We start from the raw sequence: 21,043 nt of genomic DNA on the forward strand, positions 1-21,043 counted from the left end.
CAATTCGAGTTACCACAGCCTAACTCAGGGGTAGGGAACCTTTAACACTCAAAGAGCCATTTGGACCCGTTTCCCACGGGAAAAGAAAACACTTGGAGCCGCAAATAATTTTTGACATTTAAAATAAACATAACACTATATATATATATATAGGGGTTTTTTACCTTTTACTCCACTCATTCTGAAAAGCGCATGGATGCCCCCGCCCTGCTGCTTGCAGGGCGGGCAAGGATGAAGCCGGTGGCTCGGCCTCGCTGGCCGCCAGGAAAGCACCCGCCCTGCTCCAACGGGGGGGAGAGGGGAAGCCCGCAGCGCGGACCAGCCAACCGTGGGCTGTTGGTGTGCCCGCCCGGCTGCCTGCAGGGCAGGCAAGGATGGGGCCGGCGGTGGAGCCACAGTGCAAGGGCAGAAGAGCCGCATGCGGCTCTCGAGCCGCAGGTTCCCTACCCCTGGCCTAACTCAACTGAGAGTCCTGTTCACATGTTACAATGGAAAAAATGCAATATAAGTGCTTGCATACGTTTGTAAGAAACAGCCCGTATGCATTCACTTTACAAATGAAGCCAGGGACCAGTACCTGGATGAATATGCCATTTCAACTATATGTGCAACTGTACATATATTGCTATATATCAGTGGTGGTGAACCTTTTCGAGACCGAGTGCCCAAATTGCAAAACCCACTTATTTATCGCAAAGTGCCAACACGGCAATCTAACCCGAATATTGAGGTTTAAGTTTAGGAAAAACGGTTGGCTCCAAGGCGTGCATTACTCGGGAGTAAGCTTAGTGATAGTTGGTGGCTTTGCTTTGAAGCAACCGTGCAACTCTTCCAACGGGTGAATCACGACCCTAGGAGGGTTTACTCAGAAGCAAGCCCCATTGCCAGCAACCGAGTTTACTCCCCGGTAAAGGATCGCGCTTAAGTTCTTCGCATGAAAATCAGTGGGGTTTACCAGGACTTAACAGGGTTACCTACACTGCTTCCCCAAATCTAGGTCTTAGCTTTAATGCTAATAATTGAGCCCAACGGCCCAGGCCAGCCTAGATGTGTGTGTGTGTGGGGGGGGGACTCTATTTGCTCGTGCCCACAGAGAGGGCTCTGAGTGCCACCTCTGGCACCCGTACCATAGGTTCGCCACCACTGCTATATATGAACTGAATGTACTTTCACTGTAAGTGGTGAACACAGCTAGGGTGGGTTCACTAAATAACCCAATACCACCCTCGCTCTGTTCACCGTTTTTAAAAAGTTGGATATATCTGTGACTTAGAGGATGCGGTGGTTAGAAAGCCAGAATGGTATAATGGTTAAGAGCAGGTGGACTCTAATCTGGAGAACCAGGTTTGATTCCCCACTCTTCTACATGAGCGGCAGAGTCTTATCTGGTGAACCAGATGTGTTTCCGCACTCCTACATTCCTGCTGGATGACCTTGGGCAAGTCACAGTTCTTTGGAACTCTCTCATCCCACCTACCTCACAAAGGCGGATTCTGCATGGGTCAAAAACTGCGGTGTGAAAACGGTGTAAACCTGATTACACCCTTTTAAACCATTTTACTCTGTTTTCATACCATTTTCACACCGCTGTTTTTGGCCCATGTGGAATCCGCCGAAGTGTCTATTGTGAGGAGAGGAAGGGAAAGGAGTTTGCAAGCCTCTTTGAGTCTCCTTACAGAAGAGAAAGTTGGGTATAAATCCAAACTCTTCTTCTTCTTCTGAACCTGATTTGAATATGCTCTAGATTTAAAAAGTGCCTTCTTTGCCAACTGTAATTTTTCAGATCATATCCAGAATGTACCGCCTCAGCTTCTGTAAAACCTCTGAAATGTTCATGGCCTGTGTGTCACGTACGTTTGCACCATGAATGCTCACAGCACCGTCTTCACAATGGGTTGCTCCCGAATGAATTCATAAAATGCAAGATACAAGAGGAAGCCTGTTGCATTTTTAAAATGAAATCAGGGATTAATTTATGGCACCGGGGTTATTAAATGTTAAAACGCAATAAACAAGAATAAACCTTTCCCTCAATGTCTGTCATTAATTCCAGCTGCTAGCATCCAGAAAGGACTGCATATAGCCAAGAACATGGTGGAAAGCAGACAGAAGCTACTGCTTGGAAAGGCTTGGGAGGCCCGTGACTCTAGTGAAGGTTCTGCTCTGTGCCAGAGTCTGCTGCATAGCGAGCAGTCATTTGACTTTTTATCAAAAGAAACAAATGGACATTATTCCTATGCAATAAATACATATGGCATGGGTGGTTTACATCCAGACAAATATACAACCCACAATGAATTCCCAGGAAAATATTTCCTTTTGCAAATGTGCCTGTTTAAAAAATCACAGCGTATTTACTAGTTCCCAGCTGTCAAGGGCCCAGCCAGGAAATAAATGTGCTGCAAACCGCATTATGAATTTTTGCCCAAAGAACGTAGGACAGTACAAAATGTCTACCAGCAGTCAGACGGAAACCACAAAAGAAGATTTCTCCTGCGCTGTTGAAAACGACGGTGAAGTTTGGAAATGCTCACATGGTCATTTGATGTCTCTCAGGAGAGTATTATCTATACGGCCTGAATCTAGGTATTCATGGAACACACAAAGGACCACCACGATCAAGAATGGGATTTGACTTAGCCAAACCCATGAAAGAAAGGAATAGCAGGAGAGTTAGCACCCGTAAGCCTTGAGCATCCGTAGGTGTCAAACTCGCGGCCCTCCAGATGTTATGGACTACAGCTCCTATCATCCCCTGCCAGCTGGGTCCAAAACATCTGGAGGGCCGCGAGTTTGACACCTGTGAATGATAGACAGTCTTAAAAAAGAGAGTAGGTTTTGCATATCACTATTTCATTATCAATAAGGAAGTGGATAGAGGTTTCCAAGAAAGATTGCATCAACATATGGAGGTAGGTCATAATGACAAATGAATGATTACTGGAGGAAGAGTGAACCATACTTATCTACCATCACCATTTCTTTTAGCAAATACACTGTTTATCAAGAAATGACATGAGGAAGACTGGCCAACTCTAAGATCAGAGAATCTTATATAATGCCCCTCCTTTATCAAATTGAATACAGATGTGTGGTTAAATTTCTTCATCATTTGAACCGTCCTGCTAAGCTTACCGAGTATTTGCTGTTGTAACTTAGCATATGGGCCTATATTTGTCTTTTATATCCTCCCGAGGGCTGACTGGCACCTGAGAATTTTATAAAAATGTTTTAAGAGTTGATGGATTTTAGTCCGTAGCAAGAGCATCACAAGACGTTCCGCCAGTGAGGAGTAAATAATGATAGTAAGAAATCTCAGGTGACAAGGTATGGTTCACAGGAGGAAAAGGGCAAGGCAGTTAAGAGCAAGATTGTAAAAAGTACTAGGAAGAACACAGGGCAAAATGCCTGAGGAATAGCAGAATGAAGACATTGTACGAACTAGATGTTCTCATGTAGCAACAGTTCAAATTCCGTCTTACATAGCAATACTGACAAACCAGTATGTGGCTAATACCCCGTTCACAAGTTACAGTGAACACACATGCTAACCAATCTGCCGTTTCAGCGTGATGCTGACTTTTTTTCTTCATGTGCGGCGCTATAGTAAAATCTTGGTGTTGTGCATTTTCCAACGTATGTGTAACAGCTTCCAGCATGTGATGGACAATCTGCAACAACAGTTTCATTTCGGCCGAAGTGAACATGGTTGAAAGCTCTTTTCTTTAACAAAACAACAGATGTAAAGTACCCCTCGTTTCCCTGAATATAAGACATCCCCCCAAAATAAGACATAGTAGAGGTTTTGCTGAAGTGCAAAATATAAGGCATCCCCCGAAAGTAAGACATAGCAAAGTTTTTGTTTGGAAGCATGCCTGACGAACAGAACACAGAAAAATAAGACATCCCCTGAAAATAAGACATAGCGCATCTTTGGGAGCAAAAATTAATATAAGACACTGTCTTATATTCGGGGAAACACGGTACCTCCCTCCCCTCCCTTGCATGCCATCCCTCCCTCCCCTCTCTTCCCTTGCATGGCACCCCTCCCTCCCCCTCTGCTAGGGTGGGTGGGCCATGTCCAGATGCTGGGGCCCCTCCCCCCTCCCTCCCCTGCATGCCACCACTAAAGGAAGAGGAACAAATGGTTTACAGCTTTCCTTTTTGTCAAAGTGAACATAAGAACATAAGAACTAGCCTGCTGGATCAGACCAGAGTCCATCTAGTCCAGCATTCTGCTACTCGCAGTGGTCCACCAGGTGCCTTTGGGAGCTCACGTGCAGGTGAAAGCAATGGCCTTCTGCTGCTGCTGCTCCTGGGCACCTGGTCTGCTAAGGCATTTGCAATCTCAGATCAAGGAGGATCAAGATTGGTAGCCATAAATCGACTTCTCCTCCATAAATCTGTCCAAGCCCCTCTTAAAGCTATCCAGGTTAGTGGCCATCACCACCTCCTGTGGCAGCATATTCCAAACACCAATCACACGTTGCGTGAAGAAGTGTTTCCTTTTATTAGTCCTAATTCTTCCCCCCAGAATTTTCAATGAATGCCGCCTGGGGCTCAGAAACTCCAGGATCAGCTTTTTGAGGCTCAGGAAACCTCCGAGTGCAAGGAAAGGGTTAGGGTCACTGCAACATGTGAACTGTATATTGTATATGTGGTCACTGCAACATGTGAACAGGGGTTAAGTTGACTTGTTCTCTATACCGTACCACTTATTCTATAATGTATATACTTATTCTGTATTATGTCATTATGCGTTGTTGTTTTTTTATCACTCATATCACTGTTTGCCAGTGGTGAGGGTTGGATCCAGCCATGCTTTTTGCCAGTTCCCCTCCTTGAGACGGTCCCTATTCCCTATGATTTCCAACTTAGCCTTCTTAGTGGTAAATTCCACCTCCTTTCCACCAGAGGAAAAGTGGATTGGACTCAACCCATTATGCAATGGCACGATATGTCGTCATACACAGGAGATGAGAGGAACTCAACCCAGATGACATTTTATGTGGCAATCTCATGTACTGCATAATTGTTAGCAATCGTCTGAGTGTCCATTAGCCTCCTCGGCTACTAGAATCCTGTAGTAGTGATGAGTTTATGATTAAAAAATGCAGCACCTTCTATTGGGCAGGAAGCCACAAACTTATTAAAAAAGATGCTTTATATCTGGAGTATGATAGTTGTCTCTTTTAATGAAAGACAAGAATAACATTTCATGCAGAAGGGAATTTATACTCAAGAATCATTTCCCTTTTCTACCTGTTAAAGTATTAATGCATTTGAACAGAGACAAGTCTAAACTGAGGGAAATGAAGCATCTCAATTATACTAATTACCACTGAGATTATCATGGGTGTCTGTACCAAAAAGCTCTTCTCATTCCTCAATAGTCCTTAAAGCTGCATGTGTGTACAAGCTTCTTCTAACTATTAAATGACACATCGGAACCAGAGAAAAATTAAGCAATTTTTGCAAAATGGTTTCCTGTTGTATAATGGGTTTAATTTTATTACATTGTGAAATCCTGTCCATGAGAGGGCTGCTAGAGCTAATAAATTGGCTTTGCAAAACATTCACCCTGTTGTATTAGCAGGAAATAATCTTTTTTTGTTTTGAAACTAGATGGCCAATCTATAGAGCCATGAATCACAGCAGCAGCTATGAGATGAGCCAACGTATTAACTTCAGAGAGACCAGCCAACATAATAACCTAAGAGTGCAGCAGCCCTAAGAACAGTTATATGAGGGAAGGAAGCACATCACAGACCCCTCTCACCAGATCTCAGGAGCTAAGCAGGGTCAGCTGTTGGAAGGAAGACCTCCAAGGTAGACTCTGCAGAGGAAGACAACGGCAAGCCGCGTCTGCTTCTTGCTTGCCTTGAAAGCCCCTTGCTGGGGTCGCCATAAGTCTGCTGTGACTTGACAGCACTTCATGCGCACAAGAACAGCTACGTTATTTTAAGTCTATTGATTCCATTGGGCTAAGAAAGGGGCAGGAGCCATGTGGCATAGTGGTTAAGTGCTTGAACTGCCACTCACATGGTCAGGAGTTCGAGCCCCCTGCGAGTCAGATATCCCGGCAGTTGGCTCATGGTCAACTCAGCCAGCCAGCCATTCCTTGGTCGGTAAATGAGTATCTAGCTCAGTGATGGCGAACCTTTTTGAGACCGAGTGCCCAAATTGCAACCCAAAACCCACTTATTGATCGCAAAGTGCCAACACAGCAATTTAACCTGAATATTGAGGTTTTAGTTTAGAAAAAATGGTTTATTTTATTTATTTATTTATTTATTTCTTAAATTTATACGCATTACTCTGGAGCAAGCTTGGTGAAGCAACCGTGCTACACTTCGAATGGGTAAATCACAACCCTAGGAGGGTTTACTCAGAAGCAAGCCCCATTGCCAGCAACCGAGCTTACTCCCAGGTAAAGGATCGTGCCCAGGCTAGCCTAGATATGTGTGTGTGTGTTTGTGTGGGTGATTTTCCGCCCTCCACATGACGAACTCGGTGCACATGTGCCCACAGAAAGGGCTCTTAGTGCCACCTCTGGCACCTGTGCCATAGGTTCGCCACCGCTGATCTAGCTCATAGCAAGGGCGTGAAGAATAGCCAGGGAAAGCAATGGCAAACTACCCCACAAAAACGGCTTGCCTATGAAATCACTGCTTGCAGTGGTACCCCAGGGTCGAACACGACTGAAGGGGAAACTTTAACTTTACCTTTAAGAAGGGGGCAAATTCCGTTTAGTACTGCAATGTAAAGCAATCATGCCGCTTAACCAGCGGGCTACATGGCCTTCATCTTATATGAATCTCCTAGAACCATTTACTCATTGACAAGCAAGGCTGTGGCAGTCAGAGCATAAGCACCTATGGATTTCCAAATCAAAATTTCAAAATGAGTCACAAAGCAGAGTTGTGAGGAATGTCACAACATGGGCCATTTGCTGAGATAAAGGATGCCTGGTAATGTTCCCTGGGGCTTTGGTATAAGAGACAATTTTTTTTAAAGTGGTGGTGGGGGGGAGAGGTATCCATCTGACTGCAGACAGAATATTGGAACAAGAATACAAATATCTCGTTATGTGGCAGGGAGAAGCCAGACACAAGTTTCTTGTTACTCAGAAAAATGCCCATAAATATGTTTCTCTTCCAAGTACAAAACAAGGAGCGTTTAATAATTAACACTAATGTCCAATAATGTTGTTTGAAAGGGGAGGGCAGGAGGACACAAGTAACTCTGCATACAATGGTGTCTGCAAAAATCTTAATAAAAGGTCAGAATAATAAAAGCCCCAGTTCAAGGACTTTATGGAAGTTAAAATTTACAAGCTTTAAAAATACATAAGTGGGAGAGAGGGAGAGAGACAGTGCTTGCAGAAATGTTTGTTTCCAAAAATGGATTATGTATCCAACAAGGCCACTTTCGAAAATCTTTTTCAGAAGTGTGTACACCAGTGCTTCTAAAGTTCAGGTGTTTTCCTTTGCCATGAATATGCAAGTCCAGGAGACTATGGTGCATTTACGCACAACAACATACTCATTTATGTGCATTAGACGAGATATACTACACATACTTGTCCCATCCCATCTCCCCAAAACGAAAATAGGTTTATTGCAGAAAAATCTGTGAAACAGCCTTTGGTGTTTCCTATCACAAGGGCATGAATATGGTTGGATTCTAGCACAACCTCAAGAATACTTTTCTGACAGTAAGCCTACTTTCTCTCTGAACTGACCGAAGTTCCTGCTGAGTATTTCTCTGACCTGCTGAGTATTTCTCTGTTAGTCCACCAAAAATGAGGACGATCAACAGCCAAGAGAAGAACCCATAGAAAGCTTGGCTCCTTCCTATAGTTGACTCAATTGCAAATTCAAGTATCCTGAAAAAAATGGAACACAGATGTCATTCTGCAGAATGTCTAAAACAAAACTTCACATGAAGCTATCACTATGAAGCAGAAATTGTCGTCATTTTTAAGTTTGATGAAAACTTTTTTTTTCATTTTTGCAATATGCGTCAAATCTCCGGGATAAAGTTGAACTATAGCAATAAACAAAACAAGTCTGCTTAATGAATGTCAACATGAAACATAAGCGGCTTTGAAATCAACACATATACTTAGGGATGTGATTGAAATAGATTGAAAGTGACACCTGTATTGGTTCTACAAAGATGATTTCCAAAGGAAGGTTCCCTACTAGGACACAAGTGCCCCAGTGGAAGCATTCACACGCCAGATTTCAGAACTACCACACACCAAATTCTATACATTTCCTATTCTAGAAGGGTTGCTTCCTGGGGATCCTACTGGCTCTCAGCTGCCTGTCAACCTTCCAGTCACTACCTGAGTCTGTCCTTGGGTCTCCTGTCTGCCCCTTTCTCACTAACATTCCTTCCAAGTATGTGGAACTCAGCTGGGGAAGTGCTTTGGGAAAGAGGGTGAGCAGTACATGCCACATTTGTAGAGATCCTGAAAAACTTGAGCGGGTTACAGTGAACCTCCTGGATCAAAACTGGGTTCTATCAATGTTTGGCTCTGTTACCGCTCTAATTCCTTTTGCCCTGAAAGCTGGCTCCACTTAAAAAGGCTGGCAGTGGCTTCTACTACACAGCAAGGGCAGCATTGTATGTACATCTAGCAGCCCCTTGCGCTCATCTCTAAATCTGAGTACAAGGCTGTGAATCTATGCAGCACAGCACCAACCACTGCTGGTACTGACTAGGCTGGGCCTGAGGAGTTCTAGTTAATAATGTCACTCCTCCAGAATTTTCAGACTCCCCAGACCTGGGCAATAGTGGATCCCAATGGTGCTACACCCTTGCTCTTCGTGTGTGGCAACTCCCATGCCAAAGCAAAACAGCCTGCAATGTGGCCATTGAGCAGCCTTGTTTGGGTTGCCTGACTGTGCCTTACAGCTGCCCAGTAATTCTACTCAACGATGGGACAGAGACCAAGATATCGAGATAATGCTGTTACAGCTGCCAGTAAAAGCCAAAGGCTGAGAATAGCCACATCTTTAAATATTGCAAAGCCAATCTCAAACACAAGAACGCATCCACAAACCAATAGAGATTTACTGGGCCAACAAACGTCAGCAGAATTTGAACCAGCTTTTGGAGAAGAAGTCCTTAAACCAAGGGTTCAACAAGACCAACCATCAAAACTGACTCCTTGAGCTGTAGGCCTATCATTCATCCTATGGGGGCTGACCGATTATGGGGATGCTTAATCACCGAGCGGCAGCTCTATTGCCTGGGCTCAGGTGTGGTCTCGGTATTTCATGCTTCCCCAAATTACGCCCTGAAGTCACTTGCAGTCAGCATGGCAGGGATATGTGCTTTTAGCAAGCCAGAATAAAATACAGCTGATCTTACAGCTGAAATAATCCGATGCCTGCTTGATTTACTGCATGGGAGAAGCGGCTGGGAGAACGGAGGAGCTCATCTCTAGTTAAATCGGCCTTGTTTAATGCACAATATAAGGTTCTGCTGTGCCACCTTGTGTTATATCACATCACATCTGATATGAAACAGCAGCACACAGAAAAAAGCTCGCAGCGTTCGCACAAGATTAACATTCTGAACAATAAACACGGGCCACACTTTTAAAAAAAAAATGCAAAGCAATACGGAAGACCCTATTAGCAGAATTTCACAGCTGTAGTGATTACTTTATTGAAACTAGATCATCCTGATTGCTAAATACCAGGAGTAACAATACAGTTCCCTAATGACTATTCAATTAATTATGGCGTAGGCTATCATGGACTGGAACAGACTTCATCAGATGTATCTGATCCTATGAGCTTTAACCTTGGAAACACTGTGCCACATTAAAACCACTTAAGGTTTAAAGGGCGACAAGATAGAACTAGCCTGGGCTATCCAGATTAGAGCAACAGGTACCCACCTCAAATTCATCGCTGACTAAGTAGGGTTTATTCAACAGCACTTGCTTTACCAACAGACAAAGGCTCACTTGCAGCCCCTCTTTTTCTTGCTCTCAAGGATATGTGGAAAACTTCTGATCAATTTTTCAAACAAAAATCCCTTTCAATTTCTCAGCGACTTTTAACTAATAAATGCTGCCATAACCACCCAGCTGTTACATTCCTGAGTTCTGCACATGTTGCCTGCATGACAACTGTGTTAAGCAAATGGTGGTGAGTACACTTCCTCCTTATACCCCATGAGCTAAAATAATGTTGCTATCTCAATTGTACTAATTGACTACTTGCCTAATTTTCTACAACTACCCTGTTTCCCTGAATATGAGACATCCCGTAAAAATAAGACACAGTGGAGGTTTTGCTGAAGTGCGAAATATAAGGCATCCCCCAAAAGTAAGACATAGCAAAATTTTTGTTTGGAAGCATGCCTGTCAAACAGAACACCAGAGGATGCAGCTATGGAACGGAAAAATAAGATATCCCCTGAAAATAAGACATAGCGCATCTTTGGGAGCAAAAATTAATATATGACACTGTCTTATTTTCGGGGAAACACGGTACCTCCCCAGCATCTCATCGTACTAACCTTACAAGTTCAGGAAAGTATCTGAAAACTTCCAAATGAATAATTGTTTCAGAGGAGTTGCCTGTCAGTTGTTTGCAACAAAAACAAAGAGTGTAGTGACCCTTTCAAGACAAACAAGATGGCTATTTCTATCTCATGTTTTGTGGACTAGAACCCAGTTTGTCATATGCATACAAATGGCAATAATGCACCATGGGATGAACATTTTTTTTTGCCAATGCTGTTCAATGCTGTTAAATATTGGCAGAATTTAAAAATGTTTTAAACAGCTGCCCCTTTTCATTGAGACAAACATGCTGCTAGGAGCATGTTAGCGCCACACTCACAAATTCCTTTTAACCTGCACAAAAGAGATGGTAATGGTAGGCAAGGACCCTCATAAAGCATGTAGGGTGAGCAATCAGCTCTGATAATAATGTGGTGCGAACCTGCTGAATCCCACCACTGGGTTACCTGCTGCATAGGAGAAGCTAGATCAGGGGTCTGCAACCTGCAGCTCTCCAGATGTTCATGGACTACAATTGGCCGTGCTGGCAGGGGCTGATGGGATTTGTAGTCCATGAATATCTGGAGAGCTGCAGGTTGCAGTCCCCTGAGCTAGATGTTCAGGTCTTGCTTCAAACATGCCAAATTCCTAACCAGGAAGTCTTTTCCACGTACACCATCTGACATGTGTTATGAAATACAGTGTCTTCCAGTGAAAAAATAACTAGTTTTGGGGAGCAGCTCCAAAATATTTGTCAGCTTTGTAGCACTCTGTAACATAAAAGCCTCCCGCAGCAGAATCTTGCTTCTTTTCACTGAAGACTGTGAATGTGTCTGTTGTGTGTGCACAAGACAGGCCAAGGAGAACAGAGGTGTTTTGCGATGAGATTTCATGAAAACTCAAGATCTGCTGGGAATGCCATATGGTGCGAAAGTCAGAGAAAGAAGAAGTAAATTCCCACTTGTGGAGAAGGCAGGGGCTGTCACATTCGCAACGAGTGCGAAGCTAGGAAAGAGTGTCAAAAGGCAATATGGGGAAGACAGGCATCAGAGTAACAGAATCAGGAAACCCATACAGTAATTTAAAGAAAGAACACAAGGCACTTCCCATATCAAGTCGCTATTCCTACGGTGCTACTCAGGCTCGCAAACATGAAAACCTGACTGAAACAAATCACGGAACGTGTTCAGACTATGCTGATGTTCAGGTGGTGCAAATGGAAATGTGTATTTCCCTGGGCTTAGTAATGCATGCATTCATTACAAAGGCATTCATTATGACCTGGAGCTTTTCCCTAGTCTGGATTGTAATTTAAGTTGGAAAAGCATCTCCTCTTACGCTCTTCCCAAATCCTAGTTAAATGCACCGTAGGGGCAGTGGGATATGGCAGCCAGGGTGTGTGTGTGGATGTGTGTGTGCTTATCTGTGTCTAGGAGGTTAAGAACTCGTGTACCTAATCTGGAGGAACCAGGTTTGATTCTCAGCTCTGCCGCCTGAGATGTGGAGGCTTATCTGGGGAATTCAGATTAGCCTGTGCACTCCCACACACGCCAGCTGGGTGACCTGGGGCTAGTCACAGCTTCTCGGAGCTCTCTCAGCCCCACCTACCTCACAGGGTGTTTGTTGTGAGGGGGGAAGGGCAAGGAGATTGTAAACCCCTTTGAGTCTCCTGCAGGAGAGAAGGGGTGGATATAAATCCAAACTCTTCCTCTTCTTCTTCTATTTGCCCTATCCTTGTTCTTTAAGCAGTGCTTTTTTAAGCACTCAGGGTACGAAAGAGCCTTGAGAAAGTGATTTTCAGGGCACCTCTGACATCTTGATGTCCTGGTAAGAAACTTATAGGGAGCAGTTTAGAACTCCAAACAGACGCTTCAGAGGTGGGTTCAGAACAATAAGCATTTTTCCCCTGAACGTTTTTTTTTTTTATATTGCTTCTAAAAATTGTCAGGCTCTTTAGCAACTCAAGCCTACAACAGTTCTCTCACTGAAGCAGGAACTTGGCAAGAGCTGTTTTCATGTTTAGGACCTGAAAGACATCTTACGTTTTTCCTCATGGCGTATCCAAATCCGGGGATAGTGCATGGAACAGAATCCCTTGACTCTTCTTATTAAACTGTTGGTTTACCCAAATGTATGTTACGATGGGAATCACATGGCTAACATGCTGCAGTCGTCTTTAGAACCTGATTCCTCTCCCCTTTGCTTTAGCAGAAGAGTGGCATGACATATCTTCTTCATCACAAACACTTAACAGAATAGGTAAGCTTTTCTTTGGTAGAGTTCAAACAGCCAGTAAAGACGTAAAACCACAGAGTTTCCACCACCCTAGAGAAGACAGACAACAATACTGTTTTTTCCTCCTTAGGGGTCACTGGAAACTCTATGGTATTTCCAGCTGAGTTTCTGGTAATTCCTAGAGAAGTAAGACATCATCATCAGGGTTTGTCTAGAAGTTATGTCATGCCATTGGCTTGATGGCCATTTTTATTTTACTTTATTTTTTTTATCGATAACAATTGCATTCAATAATAATATTACCATTTCCAATCATAGAAACCAAAAATAATTATTTGTTCCTAACTATCCAATACAGAGGCGTAGCTGGGCCAAACTGCGCCCAGTGTGCAGTGTGTTTTTTCCCGCCCCCCGTGCCGCCCTGCAGCACCCCCCCCCCCGGCGGTGCACCCCTTCTTAAGGAGCTTGCTGCACCTCTTGCAACAGAATCGGGTCTGATTATGTGTGCAAGCGATAAAACACCAAACATGAAAACGATGCAGGTCTGCAGGGTTTTATTTCATAGGCCAAACTGCCTCATGCTGAATTTTCCCCCCTGATAAGATCTCCCCATCATTCTCCATCTCCACGTTCCTTAACCTAGCTGTAAGGTTCTGTTGGCACCAGTGATCCAATTATCGGAAGTCAGAGTTTCAGATGAAGATACATTGTGGTAAATATTTAACAGGCTTTCTTTCTCTCCCTGGCTATGTGTCTCGAATGTTAATAGTTAGGCGTCACTGTAAAGAGTACGCCACCGGTTGAGAGTGAGTTTGGTTTTCACAGAAGCTGACACAACTTGTTGTGATTATTTTTTTCTGTCTAATTAATAACAGCGACCGACAAATCCTTTGCAAGACTCAGGATATCAGGCTCACTACCGCAGCAGCAGCAGCGAAGCAAATAACATGTTAATAAAACAAATGCCTGATGGCAAGACTTCTCCTCAGCACTTTCTCCAGCGGACGCCAGAGGGAGGAGGAGAGACAGGCAACCGTCAGAGACACCTCTGTCAGCAGACACAAAAAGTTCACGAACAGATTTTGGGAGACAAAACACATTCCTCGAAGAAGAAAAAAAGGCCACTGTGATCTGAGACCTAAAGGATCAGGTGCAACAATAGTACACAGGCACAAAGGAGAACAGTTTCAGATGGAACCTGTGTCAGTCTTCAGTAGATGGGAACAGATTCGAGTTCAGTCGTACCTTAGAGATGAAGAAGAATTCCGGATTGTGAGCTTTCAAGAGTCAAAGCTACCTCCTTCAGACAAAGGCAAACAGGGTTCCTGCAATTTTAGTTGTGTAGAAGAGGAACCGTTTTTTACAGCTCTGTGTGAGAACTGCATCTGCCAAGTGGTAACAAAAATCTGCCCCGATTCATCCGGCCACTGCAAGGGTAAGTAAAGGCTACTGAAAGGAATCTAGAAAATAACCGAAAGTCATTCAGACACGGGAGATGTTGTAAATATATTCCATTTGTGAAAAACTGACCTATGCCAGATCATATATATTTGGGTACCTAAAGGTCACTCTCCCTTTTTTTGTCTTTCTATTGAGACTGTGATATAGATACGAAAAGGCTGACATCTTTTTTCCACTCACAGCCTTTGCATGTCTAAAAACAGCCACGACACAACCTCTCTTCGATACTTCCACTTCCACACATTTTAGAGGTGGGCCATCATAAGGCAACTTCCGCAATGTTCTCAAGAGCAATCTTGTGGGGGGAAATGCCCATGTAGTCAAATAAAAAGTTTCTGTCTCTTCAAATAGAATGGAAAATAGAAGGGATAAGGAGGGGTCATTATTACTGGGATTATGACACATCTATACATGTCCTTTACAACTTTACCATGCAAACCAGAGTTGCAAGTGATAGGCTGTCTGACTACAAGGGTACACAGACATTATACAAGCAGGCTTGAGACTACCAATAGCAGAAGCTCTGTGGATATACGCAGCCTATCTTGCAGACCACCAAGTTAGGAAGACACCCTATGGCAGTGGTGGCGAACCTTTGGCACTCCAGATGTTATGGACTACAATTCCCAGCAGCCCCTGCCAGCATGGCCAATTGGCCGTGCTGGCAGGGGCTGACTCAAGAAGAGCTGTAGTGCATAACATCTGGAGTGCCAAAGGTTCACCACCATGGCCCTATGGTCAGGTTGCCAAGTTCCAGGTGGTGGCTGGAGATCTCCTGAGATTACAGGACACAGAGATCAGTTCACCTGGAGACAATGGCCACTTGGGAAGGCGGGCTCTATGGCAATATACCCAATGTAGTCCTTCCCCTCCCCAAGCCCCACCCTCCTCAGGCTACACCTTCCAAATGTTCAGGTATTTTCTAAGCTAGAACTGGCAACCCTGCCCTATGAGGATAGAAAAAACAAGCCAGGAAAACAAGGACCTTGGAAAGATAGGAAAGCAAGGAGAGGGCCAGAAGAGGTTTGCTTCCGAACTTGAGGCTTAAGGGGAAGACTGGGATTCATGAAGGAAGATTCCCAAGAGGGGGCTGTAAATGGCTGAGTGCAGAAAGGTCTTGTAAGACGAGCCTCATCAGTTCAAAGCAGTAAGGAAAAGAATTGTGGCAATCCTTTAAAGGAAAATTGTCTGGCAAGAAACTGAAGAGTGTGAGAATGTGCCAGCTGATTCTGGAGACATGCAGGCTTGGTATCACCTTCCCTGTCAGCTTCAGTTCATATCTGCAAGGGAAGGGGAGGGAGGGAGGGGAAGGAAGGGAAGGAGTGAGGAGTGGCATGCAAGGGAGGGGAGGGGAAGGGGCCCGGCATCCGGACATGGCCCACCCATCCTAGCGGAGGGAGGGGGAGTGGAAAGAGTGGGAGGGGTGCCATGCAAGGGAAGGGGAGTGACGGAGGGGAGGGGAAGGGGCCCAGCATCTGGAAATGGCCCACTCACCCTCACAGAAGGAGGGGGAGTGGAGGGAAGGAATGCAAGGGAAGGGGAGGGAGGGGTTTCATGCAAGGGAGGGGGCCCAGCATCTGGACCCACCCACCCTAGTAGAAGAAGAAGGGTTTGGATTTATATCCCCCCTTTCTCTCCTGCAGGAGACTCAAAGGGGCTTACAATCTCCTTGCCCATCCCCCCTCACAACAAACACCCTGTGAGGTAGGTGGGGCTGAGAGAGCTCCGAGAAGCTGTGACTAGCCCCAGGTCACCCAGCTGGCGTGTGTGGGAGTGCACGGGCTAATCTGAATTCCCCAGATAAGCCTCCACAGATCAAGCGGCAGAGCTGGGAATCAAGCCCGGTTCCTCCAGATTAGATACACGAGCTCTTAACCTCCTACGCCACTGCTGCTCAGGGAGGGGAGGGAGAGGGGAGGGGGGCATGCAAGGGAGGGGAGGTAGAGGGCCTGGCATCTGGACCTGGCCCGCCCACCCTAGCGGAGGGGAGGAAGTGGAAGGGGTCCATCTAGCTGCAAGAAAGCTAGATGGAGCCCAGGGGGTCACTGGCCCCTCCCTCAACCAACACAATACTGGGATCAGACATTAAAAAGGAAAGAAGTAATTAGAAACCAAAAGTCAAGGTAACTGCTTCGTGCAAGCAGAAAGTTAAACGCCAGGACAGAAGCGAGGTCATAGCAATTCCCTTGCTGTGAATCAGGAGTACAATGATCAATGGCAACGGTTCCAAAGATAAAGTAAAAAATGAAACTCTTGAATAAAAAAGCAGCTGACTGATCATTTCAGTTTCTTATTAGTACTAGATACTCCCAGTTCCTGATCAGATCACCTCATTACGTTCAGGATGCATAATGAGGAAGTTTAAATGTCAAGTACGTTTCTAATAAATGTCTCAACCTCTGTACAACATTTGTTATGTTATTTCTGAGAAGATTAATAGTGATACCGTTTTGTTTTCCTAGGGTGCTAGTACAAACAGATAAAACCCAAGTGCGAGGCATAAAGCACATTATGCAAGAAAAAACAGCACTGGACTTGTAAACCATTCCTCTTTCAACATTTTTAAATGTTTCTTAACATATGGTAAATTGTGATGCTTATGAAATCCTTTCCTGATGGATTTCTCCCTATAGTTGGGGAGTTTCATATTACTGAAAATATTTACTGAATCAGAAGTCAAAATGTTGGACTCTGGCATACTCTCAGAGTTGTATTCTAGAGACCCATGCATCAAAAGAAATACTTTTTTAAAAAAATATTCTGATGAAATAGTCACCTTCTGAATTTTTTAGATTTTTATGTAGTGGGAAAGTGCTGTTGTATTTTCAACTTTCTAGAACCTTCCTTTTTTGGTAAAAGACCAACGTAGAAAAAGGCAAGACATGGAGGCCACCAGAATGTCGGTGAGGTGGGACGGAGGCACCGGTTCATGTCCACGGTTCATAAAATCATACTCCTGTTCTGCGTTTTTGTTGGGATTCTTTAACTTGAAGCTGAGGAAGACGGGGTGACTGACGTTGTCCATTGCCGTGGCCCGGTTGTGCTAATAGTATTTAAATAGGTCCTTTGTAACGCAATTGTATTGTCTGGCGATAAAGACTAAGGAAAACACTTCAAACCTACCTCCTCGCTGCACAAGCAATGTCACTTCACTTCCTTTAGGACATTCAATCAGCATATCCACAACTTGGTTGTGAGTAAGATTCTGCACGTTCTTCTTATTGACTTCGACTATAAGATCCCCTTCTTTTAGGCCTCGGCACCTTGGGCTGTCAACAATTTGCTTCACTCGCTGTCCCCCGCCCCCAGGACTGTCTGCTATAGTAAAACCAAAGCCCATGGGTCCTTTAATTATATGTACAGTTATGAGTTCAGGTTGCGTTGCTATAGAAGAAGCCAATGAGACAGTGTCATTAGGATAGGCATGGGATCCATTTGAAGAAATCTCAGCAGGACTGCTAGGCCTTGGCTCCTTCGTCCCATTTACTTTACCAGTTTTGCTACCGTGGCTTGCTGGAGAGTCGTAATTTTCCTGCCCGTTCACAATGATTGGTTCTTTATCCAAAATGGCCACAGATGTCACCAGGCTTGTGTTAGGGTCATCTGGGTCAAAAGGCAGAGGATACCCTCGGCACAGTTCTAGGTCCACACTGGCACCAATGGGAATGGACTGGAAGATTTTCACAACTTGAGCATGCGTATGGCCCAACACACACGTGTCATTCACGCTGACAATAACGTCTCCTATGGAAGAAATGGTTAAAAAAAAATGAAATTCCACATTCAAGATTGTTGCTTCAGCACCTCTCAGCATATTCAGGAACCTTATCAAATGTAACAAACTGAGTCCATACAATAGAATCTTCTTAGAAAACAGAAAGGTCTTTATTAATATGGCTAGATTCATTCAGAGTCTTTGCGAGAACTGATTATCAAAATACAGAAAGACTTCAAGAGAACTCTGGCCCAGCCCACTCAGACAGACAGATTCACACACCAGGCCAGGCCAGTCTGGGAAAAGCGCCAAGCAGAGATAGCACACAGTGAAACATTAAAACCTCAACAGGTGTGAGCACTAACTGACAGAGTTCCAATCTCCTTTTCACATCAAATATCTATAGTTAACCTTCTATGCAGGATTTCCTCTTATCTCTGACAGTTCAGAAATCCTATTAATCTGCTGTTGTCACTCTGCAAAGTACACAGCAAGTGTACCCACACTATTTTATATATGTGTATGTTTATATATACATGTATGTACAATACACATAGCCACATATATTCATGCGTGTGTGTGTGTGTGTGTGTGTGTGTGTGTGTGTGTGTGTGTGTGTGTGTGTGTGTGTGTGTATGCAGGTGTGTATTTCAAGTGACAATCCAGTGAACTACCGTAGAAGTACCCAGACCTATTGCCTGGTGGAATTTTTGTTTTATTTTTAAAACATATTTGAACAAAAGCATCCCACCGCCACTTCCGTCTCACAACTTACATATGGAAATCCAGCTTTTGCCTTGTGTGAGTGTTAGCAATAGAGCTAGCATGGTGTAATGGTTAAGAGTGGCAGATTCTAATCTGGACAACCAGGTTTGGTTCCTCACCCCTCTGATTGAATGGGAGACTTTCATCCGATGAACCAGGTTTGTTTCCCCACTCCTCATGAAGCCGGTTAGGTGACTTTGGGCTAGTCACAGTTCTCTCAGAACTCTCTCGGTCCCAGCTACCTCACAAGGTGTGGGGAGAGGAAGGGATGGTAAGCCACTTTGAGAAGTCTTTTGGTAGAGAAAGCAAGTCGCAAAAAATAACTCTTCTTCTAGAAATACTACACATGTATAGACACATGGACTACTCCATGTTTTCCCAGGAAATGACTGAATATGTCAAAATAAGAGGTATGCTAAATGGTCCATTTAACATTAACTGTGATACACTTCCGTTTCAGTAAGCATCTGGCTTATGAGGAACAGCAGAACAGGAAAGCACCTAAGTCTAGAATACAATTTTGTACAAATGACAACACAGGCAATGTGGTCTGCTAGACAAAATATTGGGCAAGGGCCCAGGTACAAATCTATTGTTCATGATTTACCAACCATGTTACTTGTCCAACCTCCAGTCTCTTATCTGTATGTGGCAGTGAGGCCAAATAAAATACTGATTGTAAATCACTTCATTATGGAAGTCACTATAAAATACCTCAGAATCATGGAAGACTATAAGTGACCAGCTTTTTTTAAATTTAAAATATGAAATGGTTGGACAGGGATAAGCACCTTTGAAAAAAAAATTCTTAATTAGGAGAAATAACTGGTTAAACTTCAGCAGACTGCAATAAACTTATTTGTTATATCATAATGCTGCTTAGAAATGGCTGGATATGTCTTATCCTTTTAGACCAGGGGTAGGGAACCTGCGGCTCTCCAGATGTTCAGGAACTACAATTCCCATCAGCCTCTGTCAGCATGGCCAATTGGCCATGCTGGTAGGGGCTGATGGGAATTGTAGTTCCTGAACATCTGGAGAGCCGCAGTCCCCCCCCCCCCACCCCCCCCCCCCCCCACCCCCCCCCCCCCCCACCCCCCCCCCCCCCCACCCCCCCCCCCCCCCACCCCCCCCCCCCCCCACCCCCCCCCCCCCCCACCCCCCCCCCCCCCCACCCCCCCCCCCCCCCACCCCCCCCCCCCCCCACCCCCCCCCCCCCCCACCCCCCCCCCCCCCCACCCCCCCCCCCCCCCACCCCCCCCCCCCCCCACCCCCCCCCCCCCCCACCCCCCCCCCCCCCCACCCCCCCCCCCCCCCACCCCCCCCCCCCCCCACCCCCCCCCCCCCCCACCCCCCCCCCCCCCCACCCCCCCCCCCCCCCACCCCCCCCCCCCCCCACCCCCCCCCCCCCCCACCCCCCCCCCCCCCCACCCCCCCCCCCCCCCACCCCCCCCCCCCCCCACCCCCCCCCCCCCCCACCCCCCCCCCCCCCCACCCCCCCCCCCCCCCACCCCCCCCCCCCCCCACCCCCCCCCCCCCCCACCCCCCCCCCCCCCCACCCCCCCCCCCCCCCACCCCCCCCCCCCCCCACCCCCCCCCCCCCCCACCCCCCCCCCCCCCCACCCCCCCCCCCCCCCACCCCCCCCCCCCCCCACCCCCCCCCCCCCCCACCCCCCCCCCCCCCCACCCCCCCCCCCCCCCACCCCCCCCCCCCCCCACCCCCCCCCCCCCCCACCCCCCCCCCCCCCCACCCCCCCCCCCCCCCACCCCCCCCCCCCCCCACCCCCCCCCCCCCCCACCCCCCCCCCCCCCCACCCCCCCCCCCCCCCACCCCCCCCCCCCCCCACCCCCCCCCCCCCCCACCCCCCCCCCCCCCCACCCCCCCCCCCCCCCACCCCCCCCCCCCCCCACCCCCCCCCCCCCCCACCCCCCCCCCCCCCCACCCCCCCCCCCCCCCACCCCCCCCCCCCCCCACCCCCCCCCCCCCCCACCCCCCCCCCCCCCCACCCCCCCCCCCCCCCACCCCCCCCCCCCCCCACCCCCCCCCCCCCCCACCCCCCCCCCCCCCCACCCCCCCCCCCCCCCACCCCCCCCCCCCCCCACCCCCCCCCCCCCCCACCCCCCCCCCCCCCCACCCCCCCCCCCCCCCACCCCCCCCCCCCCCCACCCCCCCCCCCCCCCACCCCCCCCCCCCCCCACCCCCCCCCCCCCCCACCCCCCCCCCCCCCCACCCCCCCCCCCCCCCACCCCCCCCCCCCCCCACCCCCCCCCCCCCCCACCCCCCCCCCCCCCCACCCCCCCCCCCCCCCACCCCCCCCCCCCCCCACCCCCCCCCC

The 21,043-nt window shown here is 47.2% G+C and overlaps 1 protein-coding gene across 1 annotated transcript in view; it reads right to left on the reverse strand.

Annotated features, from left to right (window-relative positions):
* Positions 1 to 21,043, reverse strand: part of MAGI1 (membrane associated guanylate kinase, WW and PDZ domain containing 1) — a 635,687-nt gene that overhangs the window by 87,333 nt on the left and 527,311 nt on the right. The window contains 1 exon segment of the mRNA XM_048488400.1: positions 17,351 to 17,971. Within this exon segment, the coding sequence (XP_048344357.1) occupies positions 17,351 to 17,971 (621 nt within the window).

Source organism: Sphaerodactylus townsendi, linkage group LG03 (assembly GCF_021028975.2).
Source record: "Sphaerodactylus townsendi isolate TG3544 linkage group LG03, MPM_Stown_v2.3, whole genome shotgun sequence".
Taxonomy (NCBI): domain Eukaryota; kingdom Metazoa; phylum Chordata; class Lepidosauria; order Squamata; family Sphaerodactylidae; genus Sphaerodactylus; species Sphaerodactylus townsendi.